General features: G+C 41.7%; 1 protein-coding gene across 1 annotated transcript; it reads left to right on the top strand.

Moving 5' to 3' along the window:
• Positions 1–91: 91 nt before the first annotated feature.
• CRTAP (cartilage associated protein) lies at positions 92–22024 on the top strand. Its single transcript, XM_072853735.1, has 7 exons — positions 92–637; positions 4193–4342; positions 4906–5077; positions 7643–7771; positions 9361–9506; positions 11384–11467; positions 21297–22024. The coding sequence occupies exons 1-7, from the start codon at positions 191–193 to the stop codon at positions 21354–21356; spliced, it is 1188 nt and encodes a 395-aa protein (XP_072709836.1). The 5' UTR covers positions 92–190; the 3' UTR covers positions 21357–22024.
• The last annotated feature ends 4420 nt before the right edge of the window (positions 22025–26444 follow it).

Raw genomic sequence — 26444 nt, 5'->3', positions numbered from 1 at the left:
CCCGCCCACGATCTCCCCACCACCCCCTTTCCCCCGCGGCCGCGTACTCCCTCCCCTGGGCGGGGCCGGGCCGGCTTCTCCCGCCCCCCGACTCGACACCTCCCCCGACCCCTCCGCCGGCGCTGGCCCCGCGGCTCCGCTTTCGCCGTGGCAGCGACGTGGTGGCCGGGCGGCGGCCGAAGGCGCAGCCATGTGGCTGGCGCTAGCGGCGCTGCTGGCGGCGGCGGGGGCGCAGTACGAGCGCTACAGCTTCCGCAGCTTCCCGCGGGACGAGCTCATGCCGCTCGAGTCCGCTTACCGCTACGGCCTGGATCAGTACAGCACCGAGAACTGGCCCGAGAGCGTCAACTACCTGGAGGTCAGCATGCGGCTCTACCGCCTGCTGCGCGACAGCGAGGCCTTCTGCCACCGCAACTGCAGCGCCGCCGGGCAGCCCCCCGCCCTCGGGCCCGCCACCGCCGCCGGGGGAGCGCTGACCGAGCTGCGCCTCCTGGCCGGGGTGCTGCGGCGGGCCCAGTGCCTGCGGCGCTGCAAGCAGGGGCTGCCCGCCTTCCGCCAGGCCCAGCCCGGCCGCGACCTGCTCGAGGACTTCCAGCGCCGCGAGCCCTACAAGTACCTGCAGTTCGCCTACTTCAAGGTGAGGCCCGGCCCTTCGTCCGTCCTCCCCTCCCCTCCTGTCCCATCTCTCCGCCCTACCTCTGCTGCCCCTGCAGCTTCGGATCCCCAAAGTCTGTCCTGGTGCAGTGTCACCCTCCAGCCAAGCCAAGCCAAGCGTGCCTGTTAGCGATCCCAGAGGTATCGTGGTAGAGGGGGACAGTGTGGCGTGTCCCTGCACAGCCTCCGTGGACGCGGCTGCCCCGGGTGCCCAGGGCAGGAAAAGCCTCCTGTCCTGATGACTTCTTGACGGGCCTGCGGAGCACCTCACTCTCCCACCGACCCTCCTTCCCCAGCGTCCCCTCCGCACCGCTTTACCTCACACGTCTCCCACGCCCCAATGACACTTCTCCCCCTCCCTGCTCCACACCCACACTCCCTGCCCTCCCGGACTGCCCACCCTGCACACCACCGGCTTCTCCCTCACAACTCTTTCACACCCTTCCTTCCACCCACCGCCTGGAACCCACAGCGGAACCACCGCCTGCCTTCTCTTTCCCCCTGCTTGCTCACCTACTACCGTCCACCTCGCTCTTCACCCGGGCTTGCACAACTTGGGCAGCACCTGCCCTCGAATGGCCCCTCCACTTCTGCCACCGGGCCCGGCCTCCTTGTCCCATAGCTATGCTGTTCTGACCCCTGCCCCTCGCATCTTTCCGTCCCCCTGACTTTCTCCCAACCTTCTCCAAAACCTTTTTCAGTCCCTTCACGTCCCCGCTCTGCTAGTGCGAGCGCTCTTTGCTGCTTCCTCTCCCTCGGCGTGTCCATCTTCCTCACTTGCTCTCTTCTCCCAAGTGCAGCAGCCCCCAGCCTGTGACTCGCAGGTAGCCTGATGCCTGCAAAACTCCGCTTCTGTTACAGCCGCGGGAAGGAAGAAAGGAAGGAAACAAAAATTGGCTGCTGAAGCGTGATGCTAATGCTGGCCCTGGAATGGTATTTACTTTTTGCTCTTGGCTCAGCCAAGGCTGGGGACACACACCTCCCCTAACAGATTTCATCCCGCTTTTCTCGCTCCTGGTCATCCTTCTGTCCAGGATCTAACTGACCATTTTCTCCCTCCTCCTCCTCCTCCTCCTCTTCATCTTCTGTTCTCTAAATCAAGGTCCGGCCCTCATGCCATCCCCTCAGATACTGCAGTTACTTGCATTTCCAATCAGTGGGACATCTGTGTGGGGAGAAAACAAGCTGAACTCCTTGGTTAGACTGTTTTCTCTTTGGGGGATTCACTCCCAGCATATCCCAGGATACATTATCTAGGGTGGTATGCTTGTGCATTCTTTTTCAGGTTGCTGCTTGCAAATAACACATCTTCCTAACTGTTGCTGTGTCTTCTTTGTAGCAGTGCTGTTTTCTCAGGAAAATATTCAATGCTTTTCCCAAATTACACCATCGGATGCAGGGAAATATGTTCTCATAAGACAGGAACAGTAGCCACACACGCACCGGCATAATTCCGTGCACTTCAAGTCCTCCCTAACACCCTGCAGAAGGACTTACCTTTCTACGTGAAAGCCTCTGCACACACAGAACAGAAGGTATCAAACAGGGGACATTGCTTTTGAATAACAGAGTGGGCAAGCGCTCCTTGCATTCTCAAAGCCACACAGGGATACCAAAATGCCATCACCACAAACGTTTCCGTTTCTTGTCCTTCTTACTTTCCCCCCTTGTGGTACGTACAAAGTTTGCAATGTGCAGATGAGAGCAAAAGTCATTCCTGCTTACTGTTTGTGGTACAGTTAAGTAACTGGCAGGCAGGAATGTGAGAGGGAAATGGGAGAAGCCCCTCCCTCTCCCTTTAAACTGGTTTTCAGCCACATTTGCAGTCGGTTTGTGCGGTGCCGTTTGGTGGTTTTGCCTTTAGTGTCAGTTGTTTATACTGTCTTTCTCATTAGATTGTAGTCCAGCTCTGAGCTCTTGTCACTCACCTGGGGAGTTCTGAATGGGCCTTCTCGAGGTACAGACTGCTACGTACAAAGGACTTTTTCCTACTTTTTCCTGGCTGGTGGTTTTTGGAAGAAAGGAATGTCACTTCCCCCACCCCCCACCCCTCCAACGGCATTTAGAATATAGGAATAAGGCAGAGGGAAATGCTTTATGTAATTTTTTAGAGTCACCATGCGTTTATTCACGTGGGTTCAACAGTGAAATTTTGCCACGTCTTGGATCCTGGGAGTAGATGTTTCTGTGCTGCTGCTTGCTCCTCTGGAGGGAGCTTTCTCATGGCCGCTGAGTTCACTTAGGAACGTGTTTGTAGAAAACCTTTTTTTGGTTTGGTTTTTTTTAGTGGTGAAAATTTAAACCAAGAGTGAATTACGGACCAAGGAGAAATGAGAGACCTATCAGCCTACCAACAAACAGGGTTAAAGCATAAAGCACAAAAGAAGCCAGGCATTTGACGAAAGTGCAGCTGAGATTTCCGTTTGTGTTTAGCACTCTCTGGGCTGACTGGAAGCACATAGTTTTGGAAGAGCCAGGAAGGGCTGCTGGCAGAGTTCCAGTGCCGGGACACTTAGAGCAGCACAGCAGCAAGAGCTCATGTTAGGGTTGAAGTCTTTCTTTGATATAGTCGTCTCTCATGTTTCTTTCTGAAATGAAAGGGTACTGATTTATAGATGCAAACAGAAGAGTGCATGTGCATATGTGTGTGTGATTCTTGCTCATAGTTTTATACGTACACTTCCATAGGCTCTTTCAGATGGGAGGTGGAACTCTATCACCTACATATTAGGATGCTGAATGGGTTGATATGGATCTTGGCTTACAGGGGAAAAGCTTTTACCATTTCTTTAATTTCTCTCTCGCTCTTCCTAAATATGTGTATAGATACTATATACTTTATAAAAATACGTGTATATACAGAAAATAAAAAATACAAATGCAGGGACACAGAAGTACATACGTATTTTGCACATGCATTTGGAAATGAGGAATACACACTTCACAAAGTATCTCTAACGGGCTTTAAAATTCGTTTTAAAATGGGTACAGAAAATGCCACAGTACATTAGGACACAGTTATTAAGCAAGTCCCTGCTGTTTGCTGTAGCTTCGTAACGCCATCAGGAAGATACATGATTGTGATATTGCCTTCTGTGCTGCTAGGCAAATAAGAGACATAAACACTGTGTTAAAATGGTAAGCGATGACTCCTGCCCAGTATCCATAGGTTAGCACCAGTAATTGCTACGAGATTAACCCCACACAGGAGCAACAGCATAGTCTTGTGCCTTGTCAGCTTTATGGACAGGGCAGGGGAAAGGGAAGAAATCTATGCTATTTGCAACAATAATCGATTTTTAAAATAAAATTAACAAAACAATGAAATGTTCCTAGTGATGCAGCTAGTAGTAAAACTGAGAAGAATTCTATCAGTTTTACTGTACGGTTGTATCTGCTGAGACTGTGGTTTCAGTAGAAGTAAGTTTGGGAATATAGAGGCTGCAGGAAAGTTCATTGACAAAAACTGAGAAACTTTTAAGTTTTTTTTTCCAATTACCCTTTTTTCTGCCTTCCTCTTCTTCCCGTCCCTGTTTAGGCTAATAACCTTCCAAAAGCTATTGCAGCAGCTCACACGTTTCTTCTGAAGCATCCAGATGATGAAATGATGCAAAGAAATATGGCCTACTATAAGAGCATACCTGATGCTGAGGAGCATATTAAAGACTTGGAGACAAAACCTTATGAGGTATGCTTTTTATTCAGAGTCTGGTCTTTTGGAATTGTTCTATTACTTCTCTTATTGGGTGAGAGTCAAAGATCTCATTTGCTTACGTGTTCTCTGTTCTTACTCCTCTTTCCTTCTTGCTGTTTTCCTCCATCTCTGTTCTGCCTTCTTGATGCGTTCAGTAATTCTCGCCTCTTCTGCTTTTCACTGTTCCATAAGTCACAGTAAATCATAGACAGTGGCACACCTGAAAGCTACTACGTGCAGATCACTACTGGAGCTAAGCAGGTGCATAGAGTTATTCAAATGCATGAGTGCTGTAGCAGCACAGCTTAAAAGAACTTGGACATTTGGGGTTAAGAGTCCATTGAAAATCTGTGTCAAAACCTGTGCTTTAGACTCACATTGTTCCCTCTGTCCAGCAGGTTTGTCTGTTGATCTGAAAATTTGTCGTCCTCATCTTAATTGGATAACAGCTTATATAGGAATCCAGAAATGCAGAGACATAATTTACTGCATTTGAATTTACACACAGCTTTCCATAGATCAGTTACTGCTGGGTTTCAGTCCTGCCAATTTTTCAGAATCTGTTTGTTAGGGCTGTGAGAGCATACAACGGTGACAATTGGCGAACGTCCATCTCGGACATGGAACTGGCTCTTCCCGATTTCTTCAAAGCCTACGATGACTGTACAGCAGCCTGTGAAGGCTCCCGAGAGATCAAAGATTTTAAAGACTTCTATCTCTCCATTGCAGGTGAGTGGTTAGGAAACAGTAAGGAAAGATGCCCCAAAACTGCATTTCAGTTTATCCGTGGGATTGGCTACCAAAGTCCTTTTCCTCAGTTTGCAGTGTGAAACGCACATGGTGCCCCCTGCTCAGTTTGGGCCAATATGAGTTTATTAGATTCACTGAGAACTGCTTGAATTCTGGTTTACTTTTTTCTTCTTTTCAGTAACATAAATGAGGGCTGTCAGAAAATCAGAACAGAGAGTTCTTACATTAACATGAAAGTTGTGTGTCAGAATAAAATAGATGCATAAGTAATAACAATTACTCCATCCAGCTAGCAACAGTTATCCAGACAGGTCTCTCGACCACCATTTCAGTATCAGTTTGGCTGTCTTTGAGGCTCAGTGGTTAGCCTGCCTTCAAAATCTGCTTTGTGGTTTACTTATCTCCTTTCTCATAAATACGACAAGTTTCTGTTGCCTATTTTTCATCTTTCCTACACCAGAGTTTTGCTAGCAGATAAGATTTCTTTTTCTTTAGTGTGTAGCTTAAAAGTAAAAATTCATTGCTTTGCAAAGAAGAAGAGATACCACCTTTCTGATTGCTGTCAAAATGGCACATACACATTTTCTATGCTCCTTGGTAGCAAAAGAAACAGTGCATTTCTCCAGTGCTCTGGGCTCAGTGCTGTTGATACTGTTGGTGTGGGGAATGCCTGCATGGTTTCTCAACAAACTTAAAAACATGAAAAATGTAGCAGACTTTCTAAGTTGCCAGAAGGAAAACCAGCCCAACTTTTTGTCCTAAAGCCATCAGATGTGTTGGTGAGGGGAAACTTTTGTGAAATACCTTGATACATGAGCAGCTCCACAGTTTCTCACAGTGTGGAACTGGTATCCACCAGTACAGCTGACATCGAACAGCTATTGCAGGCTATTCCTCAACCCTTGTTTTACTCTTGGGCAAAGCAAGCAGGGGCCTAGGACAGCAGATAAGGAGTGAAGGTCAAATCACAGGAGGTAAAGCAAGAAACACAGGCTTCCTTCCCCAGTGGGTCAGAGCCCTGACATCAGGATAACCCCCAAGCCACTGTAAAGAGTACAGTGTCCATGCTCAGCTGCAATTGGCCCTTGCTGTCATCCTTCCTCTTCCTCCTTGGAATAAAAGGACAATTCCAGCAGTTGTGGTGAGAAGGAAAGGTAGGAGTTAGTGCATGATGTCATCACGGCCATGTGCATGCATTTCAACCATTTTGTTCCTGAGGTAAGACAATTCAAATTTGCTTGTACTGCCTGGGCTGAAGTGTGCTCTTGCTCCACAAAGATATATCCTGCCTCCAAGGTTTTTACTGCAGAAAGCAGAGGTAGCAAAAAACGTTAACCAGAAGTATTTGATGATTGCGCCAGGTACGTATTTATCCCTGAGCAATGAGTTATGTTTGGAAGCCAGCTGGCTTCCAAAAGCCATGCTAGTAGTAGCCATGCTAGTAGTAGCCATGCTACTACTGTAGCCATGCTAGTAGCCATGCTAGTAGCCATGCAAGATCCCATGCAATGGGATCTCTTCACTGAGGAACTTGCATCGCTGGCTTTAAGTGCTGGCTTGAATTGAACACTGCTGTGTCTGAAGACTCCACTGCTCTTGCAAAAGACAGGTCTGGTCATTTCATTTGGCCAATCATTTTTAGTTAGCTTCAGCATTCTTCATGTTAGGACTTGTCAGAAATTAAAACAAGGGCAGGGGCCTTTGCTGTCCTTTTGTCTTGGTCAAAGACTTGCTGCACAGGCTTCCATAACTTGCTTTCACCAGTCAAATGTGGCTAACAGGGAAACTAGGGCTTTTAAATGTTTCTGTTCGGTGTTGTTGTCTAATGTGATCTATCCTGAAAACGCTTGTAATTCTTTGAGGGAAGGTTTTCTCAGAATGTGTTTTCTTGAAGATAAGATAACCTCTAGTCCTATCCCATTGGACCAATCTTTTGTAGACCGGATAAGCTTGTGAACTTAAATATTTCTGGCTGAAAGTTGTTCTGTAATGAGCAGCGTATTCGTGTCTGTCTTCTCTTTTAGAACTTCCAAACTGCAGGCACAAAATGTGGCCATCTCTGGAGGTTTATTTTGCAATCACCTGCTGTATTTCTCTGTGGCACAGTTGTACTCAGCAGCATGTGGACCTTATTCATGCAATAATTTAATGAAATTGCAAAGGCTCTCAAAATTAAAAAAAAAATAGCAGTGTTAAGTTCACAGTTAGGAAATAATGCCATACTCCGTAACTTTATATAAAACCTATCACCACAGACTGCCTGTAGGTGTCAGTGAAACATAACTGCTTAGTTCTCTGGAATTGCAGCTTTGATACATGTCAAGTCCAGACCGCGCTAATTTTTACAGAAGGGCTGAGTACCAGTACTTGATACCTATTTCAGATGGAGTTGTACATGCTCAGTACTTCCAAGCAGCAAGATCCAGATACACAGGACCCAGGAGAGCATTATAAGGCCAAATTTTAATGGGTAGCTAATGGGAGGGGTTATAACAATTCACTGTGCGCTATCCATATCCTGTGTTGTTGTTTTCTTCCTTCTAGATCATTATATTGAAGTCCTTGCATGCAAAGTGCAGTGTGAGAGTAATCTGACGCCCATTATAGGAGGCTTTGTTGTTGAGAAATTTGTGGCTACCATGTACCATTACTTGCAGTTTGCTTATTATAAAAGTAAGTAGTGATTTAATGTTCTTAAATAACATTGGGATGTGGGACAGTCTCCATTCATAATCTTTTCCCTCTAGTTACAATGCTTTAGAATATAAATAGTGGCTTCCAGAATCTGCATTTTAACCTGTTCTGGGACAGAAAGTCTGAGCTGCCTGGCGTCTTTCTTCCTGTATAAGTGTAGTTAACAGACATGGGACATAAACGTTATGTATAGAGCCTGTGCTTATAAAATTGTCCATGACAAAATAAATTGCTGAACATAAGTCCCATGAGGGCTGGATTTTGCCCACGGCAGGCCCCTCTGTTTAAGTTACGCGTAGTTGTGACTGGTCTCCACTCGGGTGTTGGAAAAATGAGGCAGTTACAGAGTAAGTGTGATCTGATCCATCACTGCCCTTCATTCTTTATATGATACCTACTGCCAGCACAAATTGCTTACATTTTTCAGAGTTTCATTTAGATAATAATTGTTCATCATATTTATTTTAGATGTTTAAATGATACACCAACTCTTCTGCCTTTTTGAAGTAACTCATAATATACCATGTTAGAGTAAACAGTGTCAGCTGCTTCCTGTACATTGGAACATGCGCAGTGGCACAGACCCATTTTGTACATCTGTGTACAAAAAAAACATGGTTTGTGCCAAAAAGCCATGGTGGTCAAGCTGTCAGGCCCACATGGTTGTTAAGCAGCTGAATGTATAGCTCTAACAAGAAGCTTTTTCTTAAACCTCTTAACTCATTCAGTTAGAGAGAAGAAAGATGGTGACTTCAAGGCAGCACATTTAACATAACACCATGTATTCTGTTGAATAAATACTCAATTTTCAATTTACTGTTTAGAATTTCTTCCACAGACAAACGTGCAGAGTATTTTATACCATTTGCTTTTTCCTAGTAGATTCTTATAATCCTGTTAGAATGGGGCACATGGGGCTAAATGGGTTTTGAAGAAAGAGGGGACCACTTAACAGAAATTGTAGTGTTCTGGTGCTCAGTGATTACACATTTGATAGGTAAATCATTCAGTGAATTTTGTGGTTTCTTGAGGAACTACCTGCACTGTAAAGAACACACGTAGCCCTTACAGCTACTCCTTCAGGTTCCAACACCAAAGGGAAGACACATCCAGCTATGCAGAATCAAGCCATTAATGACTTTTGCTTATGTTGTTTGACTACACGTTTTACACATTGACTTTTCCCTCTTTGTCAATTCTAGGACAAACAAGTGGGGTGTTTTTAATTTATTTTTTTGTTTGTTTTTTTAATGAATGCCCCAGTGGGGATCACCAAGCTGTGGGCTGATACCTCACTGATACTGGGATACCTGGGAGGGACATTTGGTTAGGGTTTTCATAGAAAACCATCAGAGGTAAGTCCCCATTTCTGAGTCATGGCCTTACCTGTTTCAGAACACAAAACCAGCATATCCTTTCTGGGAAGCAATTTTTTTTTTTTTTCTATGCAGCTGGTGGGGAGGTAGAAAATGGGTCCTGGTTCCATCTGAGTTTATCAGAGCTTAGATAATATTACAAATTTGTTCATTTATCTTATCTGGATTTTTTTGTGTGTGTTTATTAATTAGTGAATGACATGAAGAATGCAGCTTCTTGTGCTGCTAGTTACCTTCTGTTTGACCAGAAAGATGAAGTAATGAAACAGAACATGGTCTATTATCAGTACCACAAAGACAAATGGGGACTTAAAGAAGAGGATTTTCAGCCCAGATCGGTGGGTGAATTACTTAAAATGCATTCTAGACAAATTCAGATATTTCCCTGAAACTCACTGGGTCAGAGGTTGCGAAAGTGGGGGTTATCTATTGGTTCTGGAGTTAAAACACATACTGTTTTTATTAACACCATACAGAAAGTTGTACACGGAGATGTACTATGTAATGTAGGCAGTGAATGTCATTATAGTTCCTCCCTTTGTGTCGAAATATACTACAATAGGCTATGATACGATATGACGAGTAAATTCACGCTGGTCCTTGTCTGCCACTTACTTATATTTATATCTTTACCTACCTTGATAAATAAAGCAGCTGGCCCCTGAAATCTCCTGATGAAAAGATCACTCTGGTGACATTTGAGCTTTTGTCAATCACTTATTATTTGCCAACATGTAGTTGCCCACCTGCTTGTTATTTCAGGTTCCGTGTGCATTGGAATATGTCCAGATATGATAAGCCCAGCTAAACCCACTTTCCACTTACTCAATTTAGAACATAGTTGGGTGGATGGTGATGGGAAAAGGCTCACGACCATATTGCACCTAATTATCTCAGTTAAAATGCTTGCTGCGAAGAACCCACAGTAAACATCAGTCCATCCAGCAATGATTGTGATCTGTCTTTGACAAATGACTCTACAAATGGGTTTCTATGCTGTTCTTGAACTTCCATGTCCAAGGAAATTTTACATATAAAAGCATCTTTGCTGTGTTTCTGGAGTCCTGCAGCCTGGACTCTTGACAATCAAGTTGGATTTTCTGTCATTTCCTGTTACCAGGATTTATGTAATGCAACTGAATTAACTGCTTTGTGACACCTGAGTGACTCCTTAGGCATCAGTGGTATGTGCTGTACAAGTAGTTAGTCATTAGCAATACATGTTCCACAAATTCAATTTAGTGCCTTCTCTTTCTCTTACGGCATGACTTCCCTGTGGAAGTCATTTAAGTTAACCTAGCTGAAGCAAACAGCGGGCCCTACACATGAACTCTGAATGTTTCATTGGTAACTTCTCAGGAGCTGGGGACTACAGATAATTTAATTTTTAAATATATATTAAATGCACACAGCTGTATTTTCGTGTACTTTGATCCACGTAACTGAACCTGTGATTCTGTAATTCTGTGAACCGAAGTTGCTTGCTGTCCTAATCACTTGCCATGAAAACCACAATGCCTCTGCTTTATTTTCACAGAGTGGTAACGGGGTGACAGCAGCATCTGGGTCTGGCACTAAGCTTTAGATGTTCTTGTGAAAGAGGAATTCTCCTGTTTTCCTCCTCAAAAAGAATTAAATGGGATAATCAAAGTAGATTACTGTTGGTATTCACAAATACAAGAGTAGGTAACTGAGATAAACTGTGCTGTCCAGGCAAACAGCCAGGGAAGTGAGGAGGGACAGGTGGGTGACCGTGCAGAATTTCCCTACCCCAGACTCAGGCCGGGGTTGTGAGTCATTATCATGCAAAAGAGCAAAATAGCTCTTTTTCCCAGAACTGCCTGCCGCCATACACAGCGCACAGGGAGACAGAGGCTTTCTCACTTCCAAAGCCCTCTGGAATGCAGGCACAGGCTGCTCCTCAGCTCTGGCAGTCTCATTCCTTATTCTCAGACTCGCCAATGCTTTGAAACATGAGAAAGAGGAAAGTGCTTTGTTCTTCTTACACCGATGGAGCCTTAGAAGGATCCACAGAAGACACTGGATACGCTGCTTGCTGTTCTGCTGTTTCCTTTCTCAAACATTTTAACCCCCCCTGGGATCTACCTTCTACTAAGTGTGGGTCTGACTTCACTGGAATAGTTTCAGGTGATGTGTGATGAAACTCCCCTGTCTTGCTACCGTAAAGTAACATGGAAATTCTGATTTTTGATAGGAGGCAGTTCGATACCACAACATAACCACACTCCAGTTGGAAATGTATGAATTCGCAAAGGAACATCTGATGGATGATGATGAGGTGAGTTTTCTAGAAAGGAAGTTGTGGTCAAAAAAACAGCAATTACATTAAAGTGAAGATGATACATAGATGGAATTCCAGGATTTAGCTAATAGGGAAAAATATTCTTGTAACCGTGACCAATTTCTCGTAAATTTTTCTTTTGTAAATGGAATATAAGAAACAAACCCAAAGAACATCACGTACCATTTAAAAAAATATGGGCACTATTAACACAAAGGTAAATATAATGCACTCAGCCCACAAAAAAAGAAAATCCACTTTGCAAGATATAACACCAGGGGGCAGAGAAGTAGTATATATATTTAAACCCAACGTTTTTCTGTTTGTTTTTTTTTTCTGAAATGTTGTTTAAATTACATTTAAAGATCCTTATAATTTTGTCCAGAAGTAACCACCTAAATTGTAATTTTTGTCAAAATGAAGTCTTGTTATCTGTTATTTTTTTCTGCACAGTAACATTTTGGTCACCCAGTCTTGCTTCTTAAATGGTTGGAATTCATGGCCAAATAACATATAATGACTACTATTAGACTGGAAATATGTAAAGTGGATTTTTTGTGCAAGAAAAGTAGTTAAATTGTTGAAAGGGCATTTCCTTGTCTCCCACAGCTGAAATTAAAGTATAAATCATGGAGGCTTTGGATTGCCTTTTGTTTTGCTTTGTTTTCAGAACCTTTCATTTAAAGGTTTAAAAAAAATCTTCAAATGATGGAATAGTTTGTTGCTGGCATTGGCAAAGAGCTATGTTAAGTTATGGCATGGGGCAGGGTACTTGTAATGAGCACTGCTAAGGTCTTTTTTAGGTAGAAAAAAGAAAGATGGCTAATGTTAAAAAATGAAATCACCTTTGCGATTTTTGTGTTATCCAGCACATAGGGAGAGATAATATTTTACAGTGGAGAAGTAATAACATGTCTGTGCTGCCTTCAGTATGCTAGTGACCTGAAAACATTCTATACGTGAAATTCCATTGCAATGTTACTAGACTTTAGGAAGACTTTCCATTGTGATAAAACTCTGTGAAAGACAATTTAATAAGCTTGTTACAATGTTAAGCTTAGATGAGGGCTAGTCTGTATGGATTTTCATCAGGGTGGGAAATAATTGAGCACTGTTTTATATTCCCTTGTTGGTTTGTGCTTTGCCCATAATGTTTTCCTATGTTAGGCATAAACTTAATTTGTAATTTTTTTCCTTCTTTCACATCTGTTGCTTCAAAACACAGGGATGAGTAATTAAGGAAGGGGAGAACCAGTCTGTTGTGAGGGCTTTCCCCATATGTTGTTACAAGAAGGGATTAGAGAAACAATCTTCAGCCTCAAGCACTGTGTATATAATAAATACTGGTGCAATTATAAATGACCTTGCAATCTGCAGGAGGGAAGTACAGTGGAAATGTCAACTAAACTTTTGGGGAAGTGTCAAGGAAGTCACATTACACTGGATTATATGTTTGGGTTAAACAAGAAAAATTGCTGGGCCTGATCATGCCACAGATATCCCTACCCCGCACTCTCATGGTATTAGGAAAGTTATCATCCTCTTCTCCCGAGGAAAACCTGAAGGGCTTCTGTGCCCTCACTTACTAGGGCTGAAGAACCTGGGAGGGATGGAGGCCGTTCATGCCTCTGGCTTGGCTCTGGCTTTTGGTAGTGAACTCATAAATCCCTGGCTACCAGAACTTCTCTTTGGCTGCAGGAGCCTTCCAGGGAGTCCAGACAGAGCAGGAATAGCACAAAGGTAAAATCGCTACCTTGCAGTTTCTGCTATATGGGCAGGACCTGGTAGTGTAAGTGGAATTTTTTTTTTCATATTTCTCCTGGCACGGATAGAAAAGTTTATTCTATAGGAATGCTGAAAACTGATGAAAAACCCATATAAGGTGTTATGGTAAAAGCTTTATTAAAAATCATTAAGGATGGAGGCAACCTCTCTTTTTAGTGCACTCTGTTTATTTAAACCATGTGCTTCTTGAGCCATAGGCCATACCTTTTGTGAGTTTCTGTGGTCCATGTTTGCTGTCTGTGAAGTTGCTTGTGGGCCAACAAGCCCATAAAATAAAGCAGAAGAAAATCATTCTCTTTCCTTGAGTGAAGCAGAAGGATTGATGTGGCAAAAGGATCTCTTCCTATGTGAATATGTCATTATTCCCAAGTGGAGAATCTCACTTTATTCACAATTCTCAGTGCTCCTGTATCCCAGATCATCCATGTGTCTTTTTAAATCCCATTAGCAGAGTGAGAACATGTGGCTTCTTCCAATAATATATTGCAGTAATTGCAGAGGCTGGAACATGCAGTAATGATTTTTGCATATGTCACTACAAGAAATACTGTCCCGTTCATGTTACTTTATTAATGTTTTTCCACAAGGAAATGAAAAACTCTAGTTCAAACATTTAACACAGTAGAGGTGACAGAGAATATTAGCGCCAACTAGCTACAAATTACTTTTTATTAAATATCTTTGCAGTTTTCCGCAGTGAAGTTAAAAGAACATTACACAGTGTTGTCATCTTAGTTGGCCATGGATAGTCAAGCTTTTTGATTTCTGTTCAGATGTGTAATGCATAAAGGCTATAATAGATATAAGTCCTAGTATTGCACAGATTTAAATAGCAAACTGAAATGCCGTTAAGAGCCAGATACTCATCTAGTGTAGATATAACCTCAGCATTACAGTGATTGTATGAGACATGTTTCTGGCCCATAAAGTCAGTGTTCTTGAGGAATTTTTTTTCAGGGATAGCTACTTAGCTGTTCTAAATTACATAAGAACCACAAGTATTTGGCTGGGATGATCCTACAATGTGATTTTTCTTTCAGTACTTAATCAGTAGGTGAAAAACTGTTGGCAGCTTTGACCCACTTTTTGGCATCTTGTTCTTTTTATTTGTATATAATCTGTGTGTCTGTTTGTATAGTAGCTGAAATTCAAATGCTTTATTCCTAACCGTGATGCAAAGGAGAATAAGCGTTGAACTAATGTGACTGGTGGAAAGAGAACATATGGAATAGCATCAAAGCACGAGGGCCCAGTGGACTACTGATAGCAAATAATAATCTGAATTCAGCCTATTTTTCTGTTCAGGAATCGCTAACAACATGTTTTCAGCTTTATTAACTCACTTTTTGCATATGTTCAAATGATTTATAGAAGTGCAAGTAACAGCAAGTTGTAAATGCAGACCTATAAACCCTGCCCTGCCTGTAACCTCAGACCAACGTGGCTACAACAGCACCGCTACACTGGGAAGAGCTGGTGGCATCTATTTCAGAGAGAGTTGGCAGCTAATTGGCATTGTTATGGTCACTGTTTGACATACACTTTTTTTAAAGAAAAAAGAAAAGCTTTTTTTCATCATCATTTCCTAGTGGAGATACTGCCCATGTGGCTGGCTCTCCGGAAGCTTCCTGCTTTCCCCTCTTGCTTCTTTACCGTTGGATGTGTATCTTAAGTCAAAGGTGTTCCTCCTTCCATTTAAACCACCTACCATGGGAAGCTGCAAGCACGGTTGGGCTTAAATGGCAGAATGTCCCCAAGTTGCAGGTACTGACATTAGGAGGAATTTTTACCTGCCCAGATTTTCTTAAGTTTCTGTGTGCAGCATAAAGCAGCCAAGAGAGCCTAAGTAGAGCTCAGAAACAAAGCCACTGGAAGGCTTCTGTTTTCAGTGCAATAGGAGCAATGTTGAAGTTGCTCTGAAACTGGGTTGACTCATGTTTTATAGGCATTATAAAAATGTTAGGAGGAAAGCACATTTATGGGATTACTGTAAAATGCTATTGTAATAACTGCAGTGTACTGCAATCTCCCGTAGTATATGGGAAGAGAACAGTTACGCGTTCAGAATATATCATTAAAAAATGAAATGGAAAAATATTTGAGAAAAGAAGTTAACATACATGTAAAGAACAACTAAGCTCTTTTAATATTAAAAAAAAAACCCTAAAAGCATGTGACAGTGGTTCACACTGTGGACTAAGTATCTGAAAAATAAACAAGTTAAGGGCCAAATAATTTTTCTGCACAAAGAATTGAGGGATTTTTTTTCCCTTGCTAGAATGTGAGGAATGTCCAGCCTGGTCTGTACTGCTCGTGGAGGATCTGGGAGGGCTTTGAGGTGGTTACAGTGAACTAGCGTGTTTTAACTGAACGTTAGATCAAGGAACTTTTTCTTGGTCGAAGGCTGAATAAACCTTTCAGGCTGAGCCACTCATTGACACATGCCTTACTGTTATCCCGAAATAATGTTGTTCCCCCCCCAAAATATCACTGGCCAGTGGGCTGTGTGGTGTGCGCTTGCAGGCTCTATCAGGCCCATGGGGCATGTGTCCTCCACAGTCGGCCATAACAAACCTCTGTCTTCTCTCTTGCAAGATGGTTATTTGTCCTTGAACAAAATGTGCTGTTTTTCATTAACCTAACTCCTTGTCACTACTCCCATTAGTTACTCAAATTAGCTACTGGGGCAATTACAGGGCAGTTACTCATTAGTTACAGGGCAGCCCTGACCTCTCCTCACAGAGGCCACCTCTGCAACCCCTCCCGCTACCACAACCTTGCCACCTATACCCAATACATACGGGAACAAAATCTGTTACTCTCACTCTTGAACAAGTTTCCAGTCATTAAGATCTTTGAACTTCAGCAAAATCTGAATTTTTGCTGTGAAGGACAACCGGGGGACATTTTGTGGTATAAATATTTTCCTTCTAGGTCATAGATTATAAGGAAACAAAGATCCAGCCAATTCTTCATGCTTTGTGTATTGTCTCTTTAAGGCTCAGTTTGTTGGATGAGTGAGGATAAAGGCTGTTTCTTACTCGTTCACTGATAATCATGCATGAAAGCATGTCCATAATAATATTTTTCTGTAGATCTTAATTCATTCTGGAACACCGTTATTTTAATATTCTCTGTTACTTCCCTGAAGAACAGGCTATCCCACTGCAGTGCATGTAGAATCCCTATAGAAAAGGCCATCAGCAGATCTGCGTGGAAAGTATGGGTTATTGCAAGGAAGCTATTTTTTTTCCCAGAACTTTTCCAGTCCACACTGAGAAAGGACAGAACAGATTGTAGGTGGAGGCAAGGACCCCTGAATGATTAATATTTGCTACACAGCAGGCCATGCTTAGTCTTAGCAACCAAAGGCAAAGCCTCTGGGTCTGTCAGTGAGCAGTACAACTGCTACTGCTTGCTACTATTTTTAAATGCTGTCGAAAGAAAAGTTGGTGCTGGACCATCAGTTTCAAGTGGGCCATAACTGAGCCATGTATTGGTAGCTTTTCCTCTTTGCTGTTTATTTTAATAGCTGGCTAGGAGTCTCCAAAGTACAGATGTTTCTTCTAAAAGGTTGTGTTTTGTGTGTGTGAATGCAGCATTTAATGTTGCATAAGGAAGGGCCAGTAACAATCCCTGGCCCAATGTGTACCTTGGTCTTGGACACTCAGCTTGTGGTAATAAGTGAGGAGTTCTGCATTTTTCTCCTTTTTAGGACTTATTTTTTCGAATGCTCTAGGTTCGCTTATAATAGTGAACCAATCTCACTAGCCTGGGTTAGCTTGTTCAAGATTGACTAAGAAGTCCGTTTCACAATTATTTTTTATTATAATCCACCTACTCACATACCCTCTGTAAAACTTTGAATTACTTACTGTGGTACAAAACTTGGTCTTTCTGTTTATGCCTCTGTTCAGTTGTTAATCTAAGCCAAGGGTGCTCAGTTTGCATATCTGACAGATAATTAGAGGCTCCAGTTGATCAGATCAGCTTCTCTGATTCTTCCTACCACTCACACCAGTCTGGGAGCATTCCCCTGCTGCGGTTCAATATCATGGCTCCCATATTTCAGGCTATACCTGTCCCATCTTTTCCCATACATCCTTGCTGTCACTCCCACTTTCCACTGACTGTCCCCGGACTGGGAGAGGGAACTCCCCGGACTGGGAGAGGTTGGTAGCACAAGGAGGAGGTCACGGGGTGCCAGCAGAGCTGGGGTACCTGCAGCGCGTACCTGGCCTCCAGTGCAAACCAGGAGGCGGTGACTGTGGACCGAGGGCCAGCTTGCTAACGAGGATGTGCTTCACTGCGGCTGACCAAGCAGTCCACATGTGCATATCTCACTATCAGGCACGTACTGGTCTGGTGGCAAACCCTTCTCTTCCCCGAGCTTAGTCAGACTTCACATACTGATTTACTAGCTACCAGTCAGACAGCTACATCACGCTTTGGGCCATGTATTGCTCAACTGTGATTTACATCAGCACTGTGTCTGAGCAGCATATTTATATAACCTGCGTTAGAACTGCATGGCTGTTGTCCCCTCTAGTAGCTGGCAGCAGAAAGAATTACGGGTTTACAACTGACTTTGCATGTAAAATTTGCTGTCCTTCCTATTAAGGTAGGTAGGAGCCAAAGAGCATACCAGATAACAGGAGGAACTCTGTCACACTGAATGCTTAAATCGTATCAGAGAATCATTTTCAGACTCCAGGTCTGCAGGCCAGCATGAAGTTATTAGACATCAGCGGGCAGGAGGCTTTTCCCTGGAATGAACACCTGTGAAATATTTGCTGACTTCAGTCATGCAAAATGCCTGATGCGGTGTCAAGTGAGTGCTAATGGGGCAAGGACAGTGATCAGTCTGGTCACAGCTGCTAGTGTGACAATGTGATCGGCTCTTCTGACGTAGCGTAGCGTTATCACCTTTTCATTAGGCTGCCAACCACAGTATGGACAACTTGCAAATGTTTTACATTCTGACCGTGAAGGCACAGGCAAAAATATTTTAACTACAGGTTTTGTTTGTCTTTAACTGTCATCAGGAGTTTTTGCCTTTTCAAAAATAACCAACATCCAGACAATTATTCAGTTGCATTACAGCATATTTTCTGTATGTATATTGTTTCGGCAACTATTTTTATATTTTTGCCATAATTCAACCTCTCTTACTCCCCAGTACTTCTCATTAGACCGCAACAGCTTCTGTCATACTTTCCTTTAGAGATCAACTTCAGGCACTGGAGATTTCAGATTTCAGTCAATTTTTTTTTTCAAATACTGTTGCTTTTAAATATCCTTTTCAATTTAAAACTTGGGCTTCTTACGTGTTTCTGGATTTGAAAACATACCAGAAGAAAAAAACCTGAATTCTGTCTGGATCTTCTTTGTCTTCTGAAATATCCTACCTTACTGATGAGCATGACAATAATATGAATTGAATTAAGTTCCCGTATGGTTGAGGTACAATATTGAAATCCCCATGTCTTCCTCATACTTTATTTTGGGTCATCCAGTCAGATCATAGAACCGATGCTTATGCCTTTCACCCTGCCTCTCAGACTCTTACCCTTTGAGGCTTGTCTTTGCAGGTAGACCGAGGAGATAAATCCTTTTTAATATCTGTTATTCTTTCATTAAGCTATCATCCTGAGGTGTAAAAGAATCAGTCTGAATTAGATCTGGGACCCCTGTAGGAGACACCTGTATTCCCAGTCTTGTAACTCTTTAATTAATGGGAATTAATTAAAGTTAATGGGACCTGCCTGTCTGTAGTCCTTCAAGAGGTACCCAAATGCTTGTGCCCGCAGTTTTAGGAGCTGTGCTATAAAACTTGACCTGAAGCCCTCTGTGCCTCTGTTTCTGTAACTTTCAACTCTTTGCATAGTGACTGTTGGACCTAGTGGCTATTTTCTTCATGTGCATTTGTGAAGTGGTATTGAGTTCCTCCCACGATTGGGCTCCTTAGGCAATCAAAATATTTCTAACAAAGGAAAACGTGCAGAAATGTTGAATTCCTGTTTTCCAATTGCCAGATTTCTTGCAACCAGGAAGACTAGTAGGGAACATGAAAGTGCTGGCATTTTTTCTTGTGTTTTTATTGAATTGGATACTTAGATGTTTTGAACAAATTCAAAGCAAAATAAATTGCCATCCTTCAGGACTTGCTAAAACCACTTCATAGTTGCAAAAACTCAACAGTCTTTTAAGATGGAACTGTGAAGCAGGGAACAAGGGCAGCAGTTATTTCAGCCAGCTTTCCTACCGCTTTTATTTTTGTTTGCTTAGTTCTCATTATTTCTCTCCTGGCTAATCACACTTCTGAAAAATGTGATGTTAATATTTTTAATCACCATATCCATAGTACCATTGTTGTATTCAAAATATACAAAAATTCTCTATTTCCTCTTATAATTTTCACTGATAGAGGTTTTAATGCCCTTTCCTCACCAGAATAGAAAACTGTAAAATTTTGAGTCTCAAACTGCATGTGTCTGGAAGGTGCTGTCTTCCTAAGGAATACCTTTCTAGACAAAAATGTGCTTAAAATTTAATTAGGATTGTAAAATACTGTTTGCAGTCTTCATCGAGCAGTCTCAGAAACCTTACACAGTTCACAAAGACTTGGAATGGGGGGTGAAGGGAAGAGGGAGAATGAGCATCCAAGTAACGATGACTTGCTTTCAACATAACTGTTATAAATTCTCATTATTTTAAGCATGAGAGTGAGTAAGAGCTGATCAGATTTTCAAGCAGAATATTTTTCTATCAGAAAGTGACGATTTGTTTTGGAAAAAAAATAAATGACACCTTAAACCTATGTTCTAAAAAGGTCTTATGTTGAGAAAGGAAGGACAGGAAAGTTTTTTTAAAAAGGTAGTTAAGTTAAAACAGTTTAACAGAACATTGTAGTTATTAGAATAAAAGGTTGAAAATGTAACATTGAGCATCCACATCTCTCTTACAGCTCAGTACTTGAGTTGTATCAAAAAGTGAAAATATGCACAGACATTCCCATGGGGTCTCCCATCTCAAAACTCCCAGGCAGTGTTTCTGAACTGTGCATGGAAGGCAAAACAGAAAATACTAGTATTTCTGAGGGTGCCAGCAGATGGGCTGCTACAGTCAGTTTTGAGTAATTGGAGATGCTGCTGCACATTTGCTATTAGCTACTTGCTTTTCACTACTGAAGGTGTTACCTTGGGCTGAAAGGGATTACAACGGGTTTTAGCTCAGTTACTGTAGCTTGGTGGACAAGGCAGTAACTTCCAGCTGGTGGGGCTGTATCATCCCAAAGTACTCAGGCTTGACTGCAAGAAGAGATTTGACTATGGTATATGGCATATAACTACATCAGGAGTAGTTTAAATAAAGTTAGTTGGAGTGTTATGTTGTGTTGGTACCCTGTATTAGCAGAGTGGAGCTTGTAAATATATTTTCTGGTCTGAATCTAAACCCAACGTATTTGTTTTCAGTATGGAAAACATTCTAGTATCTCTCATTCTTTACATTTTTGCTGCATTGAAGCGTGGCATGTGAAGATCTGTGGTTGAAAATGGAGAAGGTGTGTGTTGAAGGGTGTCACAGAGGACATAAACAGTTAGAGCAGACAGATACAAAATCAAAGTTATGGTTCTACAAAACACTTTTGAATTTTGAAGCTTTCTAAAATTCTTTAACGTTTTATGGTATTTTAGCAATTTCCTAATTTAACAGGTGCTTTAAACATTTATGCCTCTACTTTCTAAGTCTGAGGATTTCATTGTCTGTTTAAATACCTGAAAAAGTACCAGAGGATTTACTGTGAAGTGTAGCATTTCCTTCTTTCAAGGTCTGTATGTCACTGCAAGCACTTGTGCTACCCCTGTATGGGCCATTTACTTGCATTTTATAGGCTTGTTGTGCTAGCTTCTGTATGAAGCGTGTTAAAAAATATTTAGACACCTATTATTACAGTTTGTTTTGATTAAAATGGTTAAAATTTTCCACTGATTTTGTAGTACAGGGTTAACTTGTTTCTGTTAAATTTAATCCTTTCTAGGGTGAAGTTGTGGAATTCCTTGATGAGCTGTTAGAAGTAGAGGAAAAGAAGGAATCCTGATGAGTGAAAGCACCACGAAGTATTTTACAAAAGTGAAGACTGACCATTGCTCCTTACTATTGTTTTTGGTCACCTGTAGTTCCAGTTAGATATACCTCAAAGCTGCTCCTTTAAGCTCCACCTTATGTCACTCCTGAAAGATCACTTCCATGCTGCACTGACTCTTCCGTGAGCGTGTGTTTTCACTGTGCATTTACAGAATTGATGCGTATGGGTTTTCCTCTGCATATGGGTTTTCCTCTTGAGCTTTCTTTCCTTTACACAAACACAACAAAGCAGACTATCTAACACTAAGGCTCCTCATTTCAGTGCTGTTCTACTAAGTTATAACAGTACAGCTAAATTCCAAAGAACTTTTGTCAGATTATGAACCACGGAAGATATAACTTCCTCTAGACTTTCTGAGCTATATATTGTATTATTTATATATGTCTTTTTCTGTGATTATGAATAAAGTGATACCGAATCCCAGTGCACCTAAAAGATGTTAAGATACATTTAAATAGCTGAAATAAGATGATTAACAAAGCACAACTAGTGATCTTGTAAAAATTGCTTAAAGAATTCTGTAAGCAGTGTTGATCTTTTTTAAAAACTAAATGAAATTCCATGATGTGAAACTGAGGTCACTTAGAACTGAATAATAAATAATTCCTTCTTCCTACCAATTCTTACTCTTTCTGTTGAGACAACTTGTCATTCCTGTGTGAGGTGGGGCCAATCTTGTATAAAATAATGATGGTTGATGTATTTAGTATTATCTTCTGTAGAAAACAGTTTGCATGTTTCTTTCTGTCTTGCGGGACTATCTGCATAGTTTTCATCCAAAATTAAGTATAGGTGGAGACTGAGGCAATTTTAAGTGGAATAATGAAAAATATTGACATGCGAATTCCTGAAATTTTTATTAACTATATGGCAGAGTCCTCTACAGAAGTACTTTGAAGGCCAAAAAAATACTGTGTTAGAGATGAGTAGTGAATTAGTGCACAAGAGTACTGAAGAGCAGACATCCCATTGACCTCAGAGGATCCAGGATTTCATTCTTTCCTTTCCTCTTTCATTTTTAAGGACCAAGTCCTGCAAGTGGTTTCATCTCGCTTACATCAAGGGGGGACAAGAACATTCAGTGCCTTTATGACTGAACCCTAATTCAGCTGAATGGAAGTGAATTGCAAAACCAAAATCTACTTTAGGTTTTTAAAAAAGGCAAATCATGAACTACACTATCTTGCTGAGTTCTGGTGCTGTAGCTTACATATGCTGTAGAAGTGTAGTGTCTACACTATTGAGTGTCTACAGAGAACAAGAAGGGGTATTCACAGGATGAGGTGTAAGTGTCCTCCAGCATGTGAAAGCAATGAAGCATTTTAAAATGTTAAAGTGTGTGAAAGATGTTTGGAGGATCAGATTGGGGGGTTTTTTTAGCTTCTTTAGTATAAATCACAACTACTCTGCTGAAGTCGATGGGCAGATAGTTTTATTCTCAGAAGTAAAATCTATCAAGAGCCTTTTAAGTTGAGGAGATTTACCCAGCTCCACTTGTGGTAACAAGACCAGAATTTGAGCATATAGAGGGTGTATCAGATTTCCTTACACTTTTTGTTCCACACAATATTAGGACTCCATTTATTGTAATTTTATGTAAGAATTTAACTTTGCTTTTAAAACTTACAAGCAGTTGATTGTAAACCATCACTTCCCCATGAAATACATGTATTATAGTACCCAGCTGGAGTACCCTCTCCAGTTTGTCCCTAGTTTTCTGTTGCTGGAGGTGTGTGCATGCTCAAGGGAGAGGTTACTGTCTCTTTTGTCCCTCTGCTTTCCAGCTTGCATAGGACAACTCCAGATTTCCTCCTCAGAAACTCAACCATTGATGTTAAGATCATATGCCCGAACAACTTCATCTTTGATACTCTAGCTTTTGAATCCAGAAATCCCGCCATTAAAGGGCATGGAGTTGGTTCGGGGTGGATGGATCTATCTACATTGCCTTCGTTTTACAACATTTTTAGTTTACTTTTTTGTTATTACCTTTTACCAAACTGACGTAGGAGCTCTGCGAAGTACAGACTGTTACCTGGCTATTTGTTTGTGCGGTGCCCTAGCTCTTGTGTGCTGTCTGTAGGTACTGCAATGCAAAACCTTAAAAGACTTCCAAGAGAGGTTCCTGGGCCTGAGGTTTTCCATAACTATACATCTTGTGTGGCAGTAACATGTGTGCATAAAGCTTCTAATTAGATTTTTCCCTGTTGGTGACGCAAATAGCATAGACTACAGTAGGTACAAGATGACAGAAAATCAGTTCCAGGATCTCTTTAGTTTGCCACTCAGGATTACTTCTTTCCAGTTAAAGAACTCCCTTTCCCTCTCCAGCACTAATTGACGGAGATTGCTATAATCTTTTTTAAAGAACAAAGTATGTGGTAAAATATTGTAATATTTTCATTCCACCAGTAAAACACTGAGCACCAGACTTAACCTGTTTTGTGATTCATTTGACTTCATGGGTTACACCGGGGATACATTTAGCGCCCATGAACCCTGATTTTTCCTCTTCATCAAACAGTTATTCAACCATTGTAAGTCTCTTGGGTATTATCAATTTTCTGGTAAGCTTATGACTCTGTCTTTAAGGCTTCCTTAGCTGATCTCTTCATGTTCAGTCATTTCCTCAGCTCTCAACCTTACAGCTAAAATCCCCTGCCATTGTGCCTTCTCAGGTAGGGATTTCATGATTTACGAAGATGTCCATTAGCCAATGATTTATTTTTCTTAAGCCTACATGAAGTAAGTCTGATGTCCTTTACCGTTCCATTTAACTTGAGGAGGCAACTGATACTCTTGCGGCCTCCTGAAAAATGGTACTGTGATCCCTTTTTCATTTTGTTCAAGTGTCTGTGGATTTTTTCTGGCTTTCTTAATTTCCACTACATATGGTCCCAAGCCAGTTCAATCTTAATAAGTACAAGTAGTTCTCAAACCTTTGTTCTTTTCTAATGAGAAATAGCTCCTCTTCCAGTTCTTCAGTATTTATTGTGGCTTTTTTCAGCATTCTCAGGTTCTTTTAACTGATTTTTCTTTTGCTGCTGCTGTTGTTAAATGCCAACATTTACATGTGACTGCAATAAATTAGTGTCTTTTCTTCCACTTCTCTGACCCTGCCAGCTCTTCTTGGGAGGCTGCGGGAATATGGTTCTTTCCTCCCTTCTGCCACCCCAAATTCTTGCAGTTGTAAATTGTCTGCCTCAGCTGTTAGCAGCTTCTGCCTAACCTGATGGGATATTTAGATTTTTGTCTCCATTTTTTTTTGACAAGGCTTACAGGATGATGCTGATGCTCAGGGAAGCGTCATTTTGTTGAAGCCACTGTGTTCGTGTGACTGACTCGAACACAGCGTCGGTACCATGTGTGGGCTGACCCTGGAGATAACATTCATCTCAACCTCGGTGGTAGTATTGCTTGTTGTGGAGCTGTACAATTACACTTTTTAACAATTGCTCACATTCCTAGTAACAAAGCTGGCTATTTGGGTAGCTGCTGTTGGCCTCTGATCCTCCTTTGTTGCCCACAAGCAAGGTTGCGATAATTCTGAGCATGCCATTCTGTCACCACTTAGAGGTTAACAGTGGGTGAAGTCTATCTTCTGGCAGATGGCTAGCACAAGGGTCTGCATGCAGCGCGATTCCTGTGCTTGATCTCTTGTTGGATGGGGTCCTGCGTGATGGGGAACTGCTTGAAAGCTGAAGATTAAAATGAGTCACAAACACTGGTGCGCTGAAATGGGTATTTGGTTATGTGAAAAACAAGACTGTTGGCTGTCAGGACAATCTTTCTTACATAAGAACCAAAGCTTGGGCAAGGGAAGACATTCACAGGTTGGAAATCAGTGTATCTGACAGACTGTGCTGAGTATGTAATCTTTTTCAAATTAATACCTGCTCTTACTGATAGCAGTTCTTCATGTATTACTGGCTTCTTGCTAATTCATCCTCATAAATAGCAATATTCGTTAAAAAAGGAAGAAGGGTGGTAGTAATTTTTCTGCTCAAAGTTTAATTCTGTTCCCATAAAATAGCATCGCAGGCTCCATACTTCTGTGTCTCAGCAACTCCAATAGCCAATAAAGTCAGCCGCGAAAAACAAATACTTTTAGAATGATCAGTTCTGGCAAATTCAGCGGGAATTCAAATGTCCTGCTGGGCCTTTTCATTCACCGTAGTGATTCTGCAAGCAGACCTTCGTTAGGTCTGTTGACAATTCATGAGCCAAAAGTGAATTCAAATTGCTCCATTTTCCAGAGCTTTTCTGCTTTGGAATGCTAAAATTTAAACCCGAAAGTTAGTTGGATGCTGTTTGCAATTCACCTGGGAAGCCCGTCTGACCAAGGAGGTGCCATTTCTTCACACTTGCCAGAATAAGGTCAAGGTAGAATTAAAGGTGCGTCTCCTCAAGACAAGCTGTTCCCCTGAAAATCCTATAGTGTGTCCTGCTTTACAAAGCTTTTTCTCAATAGGCTGTTGCCATTAATACCCACCGTGTATCTCCACATCCTTTACAGTGAATTATTGTTCTGTATTGATAATGAAGGCAGACTTAGAAAATCTTTCAATTTCTAGAGAGTCTTAATGAAAAATGGTTTAAATAGCATGCAAATTTTACAGCTCTGAAAACGGAGTTGTGATTAGACAAAGATTTGTTGGATTATAAAAGTACAAGTGTTTATTATGGCTGGTACTGAGAATAAACAGTTGCCTGCATATGCCAGCTACTATGGAAATATGTTTTTAAGTTCTAATGTGAGCTGTAAACCAAAGCTACTTCAGTTAAAAAAATTCAATACTTAAACTGTGGGGAGAAGTAGTCAGTGCCAGAGAAAACATTCCCATTTAATAATGTTTGAACATAGAGCTGTGATGCAGTTTGTAGCAAGGCAGTGAGAAAAACCCACAACTAATCCTTCATTGCAGCTGTCTGAACTTTTGGTTGTCTGCCATACTTTAAACAGCGACTTCTTTTTTCTGGTGAGTCAAGACTTGAATGACCTAGTGTGGAGAGTTTAAGCTATATACAAAAAAGAAGTTA

The sequence above is a fragment of the Ciconia boyciana genome, chromosome 2, assembly GCF_034638445.1.
Source record: "Ciconia boyciana chromosome 2, ASM3463844v1, whole genome shotgun sequence".
Taxonomy (NCBI): Eukaryota; Metazoa; Chordata; class Aves; order Ciconiiformes; family Ciconiidae; genus Ciconia; species Ciconia boyciana.
Note: the sequence above shows the minus strand (reverse complement) of the source record. Positions and strands in the feature narration are given on the sequence as shown.